Consider the following 12,280-nt stretch of genomic DNA (forward strand, 5'->3'; position numbering starts at 1 on the left):
AATTTCACATAATCAAGTACTTTTTTTATCTAAAACAATTAATTTGACATTATAAAAATTCATTTCATGTAAGCCTAATTTTATCCATGAAATTAAAGGGTATATAAATAGTACCATGCCATTTTATCCAAGAAGATAAAGTGCTACCATTCACATTTCTTCTCAGAACTTTTTTGTTTGTTTGTTTACTTTGAGACAGGGTCTCCTTGTAGCCACAGCTGACCCGGAACTCTGGAACTCGTTATGTAGAAGAGGCTTCCTCAGTCTCACAGAGATCTACCTACCTCTATCTCCCAAGTGCTAGAATTAAAGGCATTCTCAAAACTTTTAATTTCTGGTTGCATAATTAAAGGATGGGTCTATATGAATTAACATTTTCCAAATGATCTTAAGATTCCTGCTTCCTGTTTACATCTCATTCCTAATATATGTACATATATGTGTGTGTGTGTAACACAAACTAACGTGTGTGTGTGTGTTTTAGTTTATGTTAGTGTAATTTATTTTTCTGTGTAACTGGGAAAAGCAAGTCCAGGCTCTGTGAGATCAAGTTCAGCCTGATCTGCATAACTGGTTCCAGGCCAGTTGATGTTACAGGGAGACCCTACAACAAAAATGTAAAAATTAAAAATAAATAAACATATTTCACATAGAAAAAGAATGTATAATTGATTAAAATATTTCATCATAGTAGAATTAAAATTTGAAATAAAAACAAAAATTGGATTGCACTCTCTTAAAAATAAGCTCTAAATGATTTCTTAGGGGACAAAAAGGTCTATCTAAAGATTCAAAGTTGGCATCCATTTATGAGAAAGAATATATACCATTTTTCTTTCTGTAACCCAGGATGTTTGTTTCCAGTTCCATGTATTTCTCTGTTAATTTAATGATTTTGTTTTTCTAAACAACTGAATAATATCCCATCGTGTAAATGTACCATATTTTATTATCCATTCATCAGTTGATGAACATCTAAGTTGTTCCGTTTCATACATGGATGTTAGCTTTGAATCATTCATTAGATAAATGTGTTTTACTGGAAAATCCATAGATATCTGAAACCTGATAAGGATCCACGTGAGGGATTTTATAGTAAGAAAGATAGAATGCAGTGACTTAATGTGAGAAAGGGGAATAATAAGGTAGGAAGTGTTAGACTGAGTGGGAAATAGGAGGGCAGTGTAGGGCATATTCCACGGGAATATGGAGGCATAAGTAACACTGAAGGACTTTTGAAAATGCATATAAAAAGCTACTACTATTGAAGAGTCCTAACATATACACATATACAATATAAAAAGAATTTAAATGTAGTAACCCTATAACTAAGGAAAGAGGGTGTCAATGGCTTTACCAAACACTATGCATTGGAACAGAAAGCCCAATGCCAAGAATCCACTCCCTTTTTTAGTGTTGTTGACTAGAAGAGTCCCATAGACCCTCAAACAATACAGATTATTACCATTGTTTTGATTGCCAAACAGAACTTGATAGTAAGACCCTACTCCTGAATATACAACCTATATGAGCCATAGAACAAACAAGGAGAAGTCAAGCTGATACTGACTTTGAAGATTCTTCTCTGTTGACTAGCATTCATAGTACTAGAAGTTGTTATGCACACAAAGGAAATCATTGACCTTACCCAGCTGTGCTCCATGACAACTATAATAACAACTACCCTTGCAAGAAATTCCACTGTGCAATAGTTAACCCATCACTTCCTGACTAGATTTAAGACCTGTTTCACAACATGGAACCTGTACCTTGCACTTTTTTCAGGGCCAAAACCTACAGCCAGGCAGGTCACAAGGCCAGACAGGTCACAAACTATAGAGGAGAACCTGCTATTATTAGTCTGTTGAATGGATATATTAAACAGACTCCTAATGACTTATTGATATACCCATAAATTTAGTACATCTCAACTCTCACAACAGAATCTTCTTTGTGCAGCAGATGGTGATTAATACAGAGACCCACAACTGGTCAATGTACATAGATTAGGAGACTGGGTGCTTGGTCCTAAATTAGATGCCTCTAACACACTCTTTCTACCCAAGGTTCAGGGATCATTGTTGAAGACAGAGGGTGGGGCAGAAAGATTTTAGAGTCAGAGGTGGTGGATGAGTACAAGGAAAATATGGTGTCTGGATGCCATGGAGCAGTTTCAGATATAAATTCACATTGCTTGTGACAGCTTGCACAGGGCCTGTGCAAACCCAAGTCAGACAAAATCCAGTAGAGTGGAGAAGGTGGACAAGAAGCTCCAGCCCTAGCTGGAAGTCTATTGAGAACTGATTGCTGATAGAAGAGGGAGAGTCAGTTTTCATTAAGGTTGTGATGCCTAGTTGGTTGACAAGACTCCAAAGGATGGGCCCACAACCAAGGTCATTTGGGGAAACAAATTAGGCTTGTTAGGTCTTTACAAAAGATACATAATAAAAAAGGGCATGTCAATGGCTTTACCAAACACTATGCATTGGAACAGAAAGAGGGGAGGGTGGAAGAGTGGGGATATAAATTGGGGAACAGTATCTGAAATTCTTTTAAATATCTTTTAAAAAGTCTAAACGTATCTTTATTTTGATGTTTCTAGGTATAGAAATAAATAATTTGTATATTTTTATTGATCTTCATGTTTAAATAAAGATATCATTGGCTTTGAAACAAAGTACAAATGAAATATATAAGGAATATGTGTATGTATTGAAAAGCATCCTTCATAGTTTTATCCATTTTATTTTCACTTGGAAATACTGTCAACATTTAAAGCCTACTTAATAAAGCAACAACGAGAAAAATCAAGGATATTTATATCAAGCATTTTAAGTACTTAACATATAGTCATGCTTAGATACAGTTAGAAGAACCCCCAAATCAAAGTCACCCTTAGAAATGAGCAAGCTATGACTGTAAATATGGAACCAGCCATAAAAGAATAGTGAAATATTTTATGCCTTAATGAATGTTTGTCCTACTAACATCCAACAACATTCAATGTTGTGAACATGAATGCATGAAATATTTGGAAATAAATACATACACAGTCAAAATTTTATTTGGCACTCCAGTTTTAAAAACATGTAATATTTTAATTTGTCATTCATCTCGTGTATGTTTTCTTTCTTTCTTTCTTTCTTTCTTTCTTTCTTTCTTTCTTTCTTTCTTTCTTTCTTTCTTTCTTTCTTTCTTTTTAGCAGAGGTTAATGATGAAAGTGAAAATATTCAATTTAACTGGGAAATGGAGAAATACATTCAGAGCCTAACCCAGGATTGATTCAAACTGTGGAGAAATTATCTCAGTAAAAACAATTGTGCCAACATGTACAGGGCAGCTTCTCTTACATACTTAGCATTAGCCTTAGTAATAAAACCTTTCATCTTTATAACTGCTGCAGGCATGACAGTTTCTCATAAGAATGTATAAATTCACCTGGATCATTTGCTGTAAAATGACCTGATGGTGAATTAATCTGAAGCTATCAATATCTGATATTTCAAAACACTTAGTGGTTTGTAATCATTGAAGCCTAAATTTTAAATCTGCCCAACAGAAGAAGCATGTGGTCAATGTTAACTGATGGGTTTTACCTACACTGAGAATTCATCTGGAGCCTCTCATTTTCTAACTATAGGAATTTTGAATGCTCCCTCAAGTTGATTAAAGTTGGCCTCTCACAAAAGTCCATCTGTAAAATTATGTTTGAGGTTTCCCACATGCCTGAAAAACAGAACATAATGATCTGTAATACCGTTTGTGAAAGTGGGTTCAGAAATCAGTGGGTGGGCTACATAACATGTGACACAGTTTGTTTCCTAAATACATCTGGCCTAAAAAAATATCAATAGCTGATACTTAAGACCATATCCCCAACATGACTGGCAAATTAATTTTTCCAGATTACTTTTTAGGCAGTTTAGACAATCACTTGTACTCAATTCTTTTGTGAACTTAAGATACTCTTTTGAAGTTTATAAAGAAAAAACTTGACCATTTCCCATTTCCCTTAATTTCAGTGCTAATAGATTTTAACATTTTATTATTAGCCTCTTTATACTTCATAAATGCTATGAGGCAGAAAATAAATTTCATAGTTTTTCATCTTGCGTTAAAAAAAACAAAAACAAAAACATGTCTTTATTGGTTTACATCCAAGTTTGCAAACCCTGAAACTAAATGGTAGCTGGAGTTCTGTTTAACACTGTAGTAGGAAATCAACTGGAATACAGATAAAAATTGGTCACTTTATAGACTTTGATTGCCTGGTAGCTTGATATAATTTTCCTGCATTTTGTTAATAAGACATGACATCATTTTACTCCATAAATCCATAAATGTACACAATTAAAAACTGTCAATTCACAAAAATTTAAATTAAAAGAAGAATTAACACACATTACTTTCTTCTTGGGAGTAATATATCTTGGAAATAAATCCAAGAATTCCATGGCTTTATTTTAAACAAACTATATTCCAAATAGGGCAAATAGAAAGCAAGAAATGAAATCAAATTAATAGCCCTCAACATAAAAACCTAAATAAATATTAGACATTAGTCTTTCATTATAAACAATAGTTACAATTAAATTAAATATTCATTAAAATTATTTAACTTTAAAATATGTACCACAGAACTATTAAGTTGAAAACTTAATAGCATACAAGTAACATAAAGAAAATTAAAGTAAAAATGGTCTGATTTCAATACGCTAATTTGACAATCAATTGCATATCAATTTAGATAAATTAGTCTGAAAGCTGCTATCTACTTATGTGTGAAAGTCTTAAAAATTATTACAGTACCACTCTGATTTTAGCCACTGTATTCTTTGCCTTTAAATTTTAAGCTTCATGTTCCTGCAGTAGAATAGATTGTATTGGACTTAGCCAGGCTTTTATTATTTTAACCTAGTAGTGGAATTTACAAGTAAAGATAGCCAACCCAGTAAACTAAGTTGAACAGGGCAAAGGCTGTTGGAAAAAAGATTCTTGAATAGGAGTCAATTTTGGCAATGCGTATGTGTATCCTTCCTTCCCTCCAGGACCCCGTCCTGCAGTCTTCAAAGCAACAGAAGAAGCTGGCGCAGTCTTTGCCCTCTAAACATTGGTAGCCATAATCCTCATCCCCTTGAGGCAAAGAAATGCTGTTCATGGGAATCAGAGTGGATCCAGTGTGGAGGCCAGGGGATACCTGAGTGAATGAGAAATGAGATTGTGCTCAGAAACCAGCATGAAAACACAAATCTGTCCCTTCTGGGAAATAGTAGGAGACTGATATTCAATAAAAGTATCCTTGTGATCTCAATGTTAAGTTTGTTAAGTTATAATGCATTTTCAGTGTACATTTTACTTTATAAAACATAAATTTCCTTCCATTCAAAAAAGCACATAGAAAACAAAAGCTTTTGAAAATAACATTTATTCTATATTTTTATAAAGTTAATCTACAAAAAGTGTCAGCCACGAATCCATATATAAAATGAGAATAAACTATATTTCTGTGGTATTGTACGCTCAAACAATTATAATGCTATAATTGTTCGCTATTACATGCTATAAAATTTCATCATTTTCATTATAATGAGTATAGATGGGAAAAAGAAATTCTTTTTTTTAAACTTTAAAATTCTTTTTTAAATTTTATGAGTATGCATGTATTGCCTGCATGTAGGTTAAGTGCACCCATGTCCTGAAATGCCCACGGAGGTCAGAAGAGCCTGTTGGATCCCCTGAGACTGGAGTTACAGACAGTTGTTAGCTGCCATGTGGGTGCTAGGATTCGAACCCAGGTCTTCTGCCAAAACAACCAGTGTTCTTAACCGCTGAGCAATCTCTCCAAGTTTGAGAAGCTTGAAAGTACAGAAAAAAACATGGAGCGTGAAGTGGAGCTGCATTAGAGGGATGCTCATGAATTTAAAAACTCAGCTTTAGCAACACTAGTTATTCAAAACTATGATCATTGTGTGGTGGTTTACACCTTTAATCCCTGCACTTGGGAGGCAGAGGCAGGCGGATCTCTGTGAGTTCAAGGCCAATTTGGTCTACATAGTGAGTTCCAGGCCAGCTGAGGTTGGAGGGAGACCCTGTCTCAAAAAGAAACAAAACAAAACAAAACTATGATCATTCTAAGAATGAAGCAGTCCTCAGCCTCGAAATTTTACTAGCACCTACTTTGTGACAGCTATAATGACTAAATTATATAAATGTATTATATAACAATCAGGGATCCTTTCACTTTGTAATAACTACTATTATTATCACAATTATTCTAATCACATCAAATTAGCTTTTTATGGTAGATCCTAAATACTTTTTGAAGTAATTTTTATTACATTTTTGTATGTGTGTGCACATGCATAAGCTTGAGCCACAGCACACATGTAGAGGTTTCCTTCTACTACGTGGGTCCTGGGATCCAATTTAGGTTGTCAGACTTGGTAGTAAGTGTCTTTACCTGCTGATCTGCTCATCAACCAAGTTCTAAATATTCTTATATGGTAAAAATAATTTTTGAAAATATCGAAGCTCTGGCAAGCTTCAAATGCTACATAGCATCATACAAGCATTTTAGAATAAGTCAAGTTTGGGCTGAATACCTCGCCTGGCACAGCAATTGTGTAAACTTAAACAGAAAATGTGACTGCCCTTCTACCTCTGAGACTCCTCTCATGCAAAAGTGACACTTGTGATACTACAGACTCGCCTGGTGATTAAATGGGGTGCACAAAGGAAGCATTCCATTTCCAGTAGACAGCAAGCATTCACTGCTGCTGATGCCTTTGCTGTTACTGTTGATTTTTGACAAGGGCAACTGACTGTAAAATACATGGAAAGCATGCATACACACAAGGACAACAGCAAAAGTAGTCACTGAAAAAATTAATAAGTTCTTGAAAGTGGCAATTGGACTGAGGTTTCCATCATTCTTTGTCCTTCAGACCTCTGAATGTCATGACTTAACTTGATTTTAAATCTCTCTAAAATCAGCAATTTTTAATCATCTAAATATTAAATGCAATGTCAAAATTATAAAAATCATTTAAACTTGATCTTATTTCTTTTAAAAATAGTTTTTATTGATTTGATAATTTCATACAGTGTGTTTTGATCACATTGAGACCCTGTCACTCCTCTCCACCCCTTACCAACCCCTGACTTCATGTCCTCTATTATTTTTAAAGATCTACCAAGTCTGATCTATCTTATCAGTTTTTCTTTCTATTAAATTTTAATAAAATGTATCTCACAGAGAGGAAAATGAAATATTTTGAGAAAATATTTTTTTTAAATTACACACAAAATATTGATTATTTAGAAGTTTAACTTCAGTTCAAGGCCAATGTGTTTCTAAAAAGTAACAGAATGCAAACAAATAAGTTGTAAAATTTGATTGAATTTGTGAGCAAGATGGACCTGTAAGTCTGAGGAGCAGAGTTCAGATTCCAGAACCCACGTAAAAATTCAGGCAGGTGCCAGGCGTGGTGGCTCACACCTTTAATCACAGCACTCGGGAGGCAGAGGCAGATGGATCTCTGTGAGTTCAAGGCCAGACTGGTCTACATAGTGAGTTCCAGGACAGCTGGGGCTACAGGGAGATCCTGTTCAAAAAGACCAAAAAAAAAAAAAAAAAAAAATCAGGCAGGTATGGAGAGGCAGTGACAGGGGAGCCCCAGGCCAAGCTGGCCAGCTAGATCAACTGAATATGTGGTCTTTAGGTCCAGGGAGATCCCCTTCAACAACTAAAATGGAGGGAGACTGAGGAACATACTCAGTGTCAAACTCTGGCCTCCACCCACACATTTGTTTCTAAAGACACACATGAACATCCATACACGCACACACACCAGACATTTTATATATAATGCATATATTTATTCAGTGGATGCAAAAATAAGTAATAATAATGTGTAGTTTTTCTCTATAAAGAATAAAAATAGAATAATTTAAATCATAGTACAGACATTTGAAACAAGATGTACAGCTCAGATGATTAGGAACAATGCCTACATAAATAGTTCATGCCTTTCCTTGCCTAGGTGTATTATGGGAAGCAGAAGTGGTATATTAGTAAATGTTAATGGCAGAATTTTTGAAGATGACACTGCATGATATGTGACTAGAATCCAAAATTTTAGTAGAGCATGAAAATTATTTTTAAAATGAGATAAATCGGAATATTAATTCCTTGTCAGTTGAAGTGTATACTGTATACTCACTTGAAATTAAGAGTGAAAAATGCTTAAAATATACTTGAAAGATGGCAATTTTATATATCACAGAAAACATATTTTATAGAAATCATTGTTGCCATAAATATCAATATGGTGTGTGAGTTAGAAGGCAGACATTGTGCATAGAGAAAAAAATTAAGTAGTTTATTTTTAAGATGGCATAATCTCTAGTGGCCAATATCATGTAGATTCTATTGCAATGACATTTGGACAGTTCCCCAGATTTTTGTTGGCCCTTGTATTAATCCCCTAAAATGTTTATACATTGAAAGAAACTGCACTTTAATGAATGATGAAAGATAACAGAAATAAACTTTACGCTGAGAAAATAGCCAAAAAATGGACACAATTTACATAAAATATAATATTATTGACACAGACTTGTGACTTAAAAACTACTAGGTGATTATTGGAAGGAGTGTGTGTATCTGAAACATTGGTTAGAAGTCTAATATACTGTACTGGCTATTCTTCAAACAGCAAATGTTGAAAAAAAATTACAGTAATACAAAAATAAATGACAAAATTAAATAATTTTACCATAATGGTACAATGGGAAGAATATACTCGATTTTATTACTTTGAAAAGTCATCAAGACTATGGCTAAATTTACTGCTCAAAGAAATCAAGACTGACTCTTCATTGTTAAAAGCATATATCTAGTTTCTTATTAAGCCCTAAATTTCTTATATAATGTTACAGTAATTAAATATAAAAATGCATTTTAGCACCAAGACAAACTAGCACCAACTAAATTTTAAGTAATAAATAAACAATGTATTCCATGTTGGCTTGGAACTCAGAATCCTTTTGCATCAGTCTCCAAAATGCTGACATTACAGGCAAACAATATACCACGTGGCTCACAACTATTTGAAGAGCAGTGAAGCGTCAAAGCACTTTTGGAAAACAGAAATTCCTTATGCTAGTGTTACAATTTCCTAGTAATCGCCTTCATTTATCATTTACAGCATGTGATAGATTTGGAATCAAGGAAATTTCACATTCCTCAAACACAAAATGATAAATCTGACCACAGCAAACTGTACACTTCAATGCTCTGCTTGACAAGTTTATTGCAGAAAAATCATCAAGAAGATAGATCTGAGGCAAAGCAACAATGCAAACAAAGAGTTGATGGTGATGGTAAAGGTCTAGAATCAGGTTCTATTAGGTCAAGAAGCAAGAGATTTTTATCTTTACAGTTAGTCCTATCAGAGATAATATATTGCAAACACTCATGGAAAGGAAGTATGTTCAGAAAATGAGACCACTCAGAAAGTCAAAAGCTTATTGCTGAATAGAACGCCTTTGAGTAGATATACCATGTTTTCATTAACCTTTCACCAATTGAGGGACATTTGTGTTGTTTCCATTTCTTAGCTATTGTGAAGAGAGCAGCAACAAACACGGATGTACAGGTATCTCTACAGTACGATGAGTCCTTTGGGTATATGCCAAGGAGTGGAACTGGATCATATGGTAGGTGTGGCATATCTACCCAATGGAGTTCTACTCAGCAGTAAGAAGAGATTAAATTATGAAATTTGCAGGTAGATGGATGGAGCTAGATAGTGTTGTACTAAGTGAAGTGACACAAACACAGAAAAGCAAGTGGATTTGTAGCACCAGTTCCTTATATGTGGCTCTATAAATTCTGATATAACAACAGGAACCAGGTAAAGATAAAGGATACATGGAGGTAAAGGAAAAGAAACAACCTGAAAGGGGATAGTACGTAAAAGATGTTACCTGACAGGTGTTGTATGAAAGGAGAGAAGGCTAGCACTCCCCTTGACAAGGATGGAAGAGGCCCTTGGGCCTAACAACACGCATACAGTTAAGGCACTGCCACCTACTTCGGGCATCTAACCACTGTTTTAAACATTATAATGGGATATTTTAGAAACCTATATGCTACTAAATTTGAAAACCTGAAAGAAATGAACGGATATCTAAAAGCATGGGAACCACCAAAACTAAACCAAGAAGAGATTAACAGCTTAAACAGACCCAAAACACAAAAAGAAATTGAAATGGTAATACAAAACTTCCCGACTAAAGAAAACCCAGGACCAGATGGATATACAGCAGAATTCTATCAGACATTTAAAGAAGATCTGCATCCGAAACTACTTATTTTATTCAAAAAAATAGAAATGGAGGGAGAACTTCCAAATTCCTTCTATGAAGCCAGCATCACTCTCATACCAAAGCCTGGTAAAGATACAACCAAAAAAGAAAACTATAGACCCATATCCTTAATGAACATAGATGCAAAAATTCTCAAAAAAATACTTGCAAACCACATAAAGACACACATCAAAAAGATCATTCACCATGATCAAGATGGCTTTATCCCAGAGATACAGGTATGGTTCAATATATGTAAGTCAATAAACGTCATAAATCATATAAATGGGCTCAAAGACAAGAACCATATGGTCATCTCAATAGATGCAGAGAAGGCCTTTGACAAAATTCAACACGCATTTATGTTCAAAGTCCTAGAGAAAATTGGAGTAGAGGGAACATACCTCAACATAATTAAAGCCATACATAACAAACCCATTCTAAATGGAGAAAAACTGGAAGCATTCCCATTGAAATCAGGAACCAGACAAGGCTGTCCACTATCCCCACTTCTCTTTAACACAGCACTTAAAACTCTTGCAAGAGCAATAAGACAAGAGAAGGAAATTATATAAGTAATAATTGGAAAAGAAGAGATCAAATTATCCCTTTTTGCAGATATTATATCTAAGGGACGCCAAAAATTCCACCCCAAAACTCCTAGAAATTATTAACACATTCAGTAAAGTGGCAGGTTACAAAATTAACCTACAAAAGTCTACAGCCTTTCTATATAGCAATAACAAGCAATCAGAGAAAGAGCACATGGAAACACTCCCCTTCACAATAGCTGCGAAAAATATAAAATATCTCAGGGTAAACCTGAACAAAGACATTAAAGACGTCTACAATGACAATTTAAAATATTTAAAGAAAGAAATTGACGAAGACATCAGAAGATGGAAGGACCTCCCATGCTCATGGATTGGAAGAATTAATATTGTGAAAATGACTGTCCTACCAAAAGTCATATATAGATTCATTGCAATGCCAATCAAACTCCCCATGACATTTTTCACGGAATTGGGAAAAACTATCCTAAGATTCATATGGAAGCACAAAAGACCTCGGATAGCTAAACCAACCCTGAGCACTAAGAGCAATGGTGGGGGGATTACTATACCAGATTTCAAGCTGTATTACAGAGCTATAGTCATAAAAACAACATGGTACTGGCACAAAAATAGACCCATAGACCAATGGAACAAAACTGAAGACCCAAATATGAGCAAATGCAATTTCAGCCACCTGATATTTGACAAAAGGGCCAAGAACATCCACTGGAGGAAAGACAGCATGTTCAAGAAATGGTCTTGGCAAAACTGGAGAAGAACGAAACTTGTAGAAGAATGAAACGAAACCCCTATCTTTCATCCAGCACAAGTCAATTCCAAATGGCTCAAAGATGCCAATGTAAAACCTGAAACTCTGAAACTATTAGAAGAAAACATTGAGGAAAACCTACAAGATATAGGTGTAGTAAAGGATTTTCTAAACGGGACATCAATTGCTCAGGAAACAAGGGCAAGAATTAACAAATGGCACCTCATTAAACTAAAAAGCTTCTGTATAGCAAAGGAGACAACCAAGGAAGCAAACAGAAAACCCACAGATTGGGAGAAAACCTTCACCAGTCACACATCCAACAGAGGTTTAATAACCAGAATTTAATAACCAGCTCAAAAAACAGAGAACCAAGACAAGAAGGAACCCAATTAAAAGATGGACTAAGGAGCTGAACAGAGTTCTCAAAAGAAGAAGATGGCTATGAAACATTTTAAAAGATGTTCAACATCACTAATAATTAGGGAAATGCAAATTAAAACCACCTTAAGATTTCACATCACCCCAGTCAGACTGGCTAAGATCAAGAAAACAAATGATACCAAATGTTGGAGAGGATGTGGG

At 34.8% G+C, this 12,280-nt stretch overlaps 1 protein-coding gene and 1 non-coding gene across 2 annotated transcripts in view; one reads left to right on the forward strand and one right to left on the reverse strand.

Annotated features, from left to right (window-relative positions):
* Positions 1-4,706: 4,706 nt before the first annotated feature.
* Gabrg1 (gamma-aminobutyric acid type A receptor gamma1 subunit) overlaps positions 4,707-12,280 on the reverse strand; it is a 92,240-nt gene continuing 84,666 nt past the window's right edge. Inside the window, exon 9 of the mRNA XM_008837690.1 lies at positions 4,707-5,198. Within this exon, the coding sequence (XP_008835912.1) occupies positions 4,929-5,198 (270 nt within the window). The 3' untranslated portion in view covers positions 4,707-4,928. The remainder of the gene's footprint in view (positions 5,199-12,280) is intronic.
* LOC115071175 lies at positions 9,999-10,123 on the forward strand. The gene has a single exon (XR_003850287.1). It is a non-coding gene; the product is annotated as a U6atac minor spliceosomal RNA (small nuclear RNA).

Source organism: Nannospalax galili, unplaced genomic scaffold (assembly GCF_000622305.1).
Source record: "Nannospalax galili isolate Female #2095 unplaced genomic scaffold, S.galili_v1.0 scaffold318, whole genome shotgun sequence".
NCBI classification, from domain to species: Eukaryota; Metazoa; Chordata; class Mammalia; order Rodentia; family Spalacidae; genus Nannospalax; species Nannospalax galili.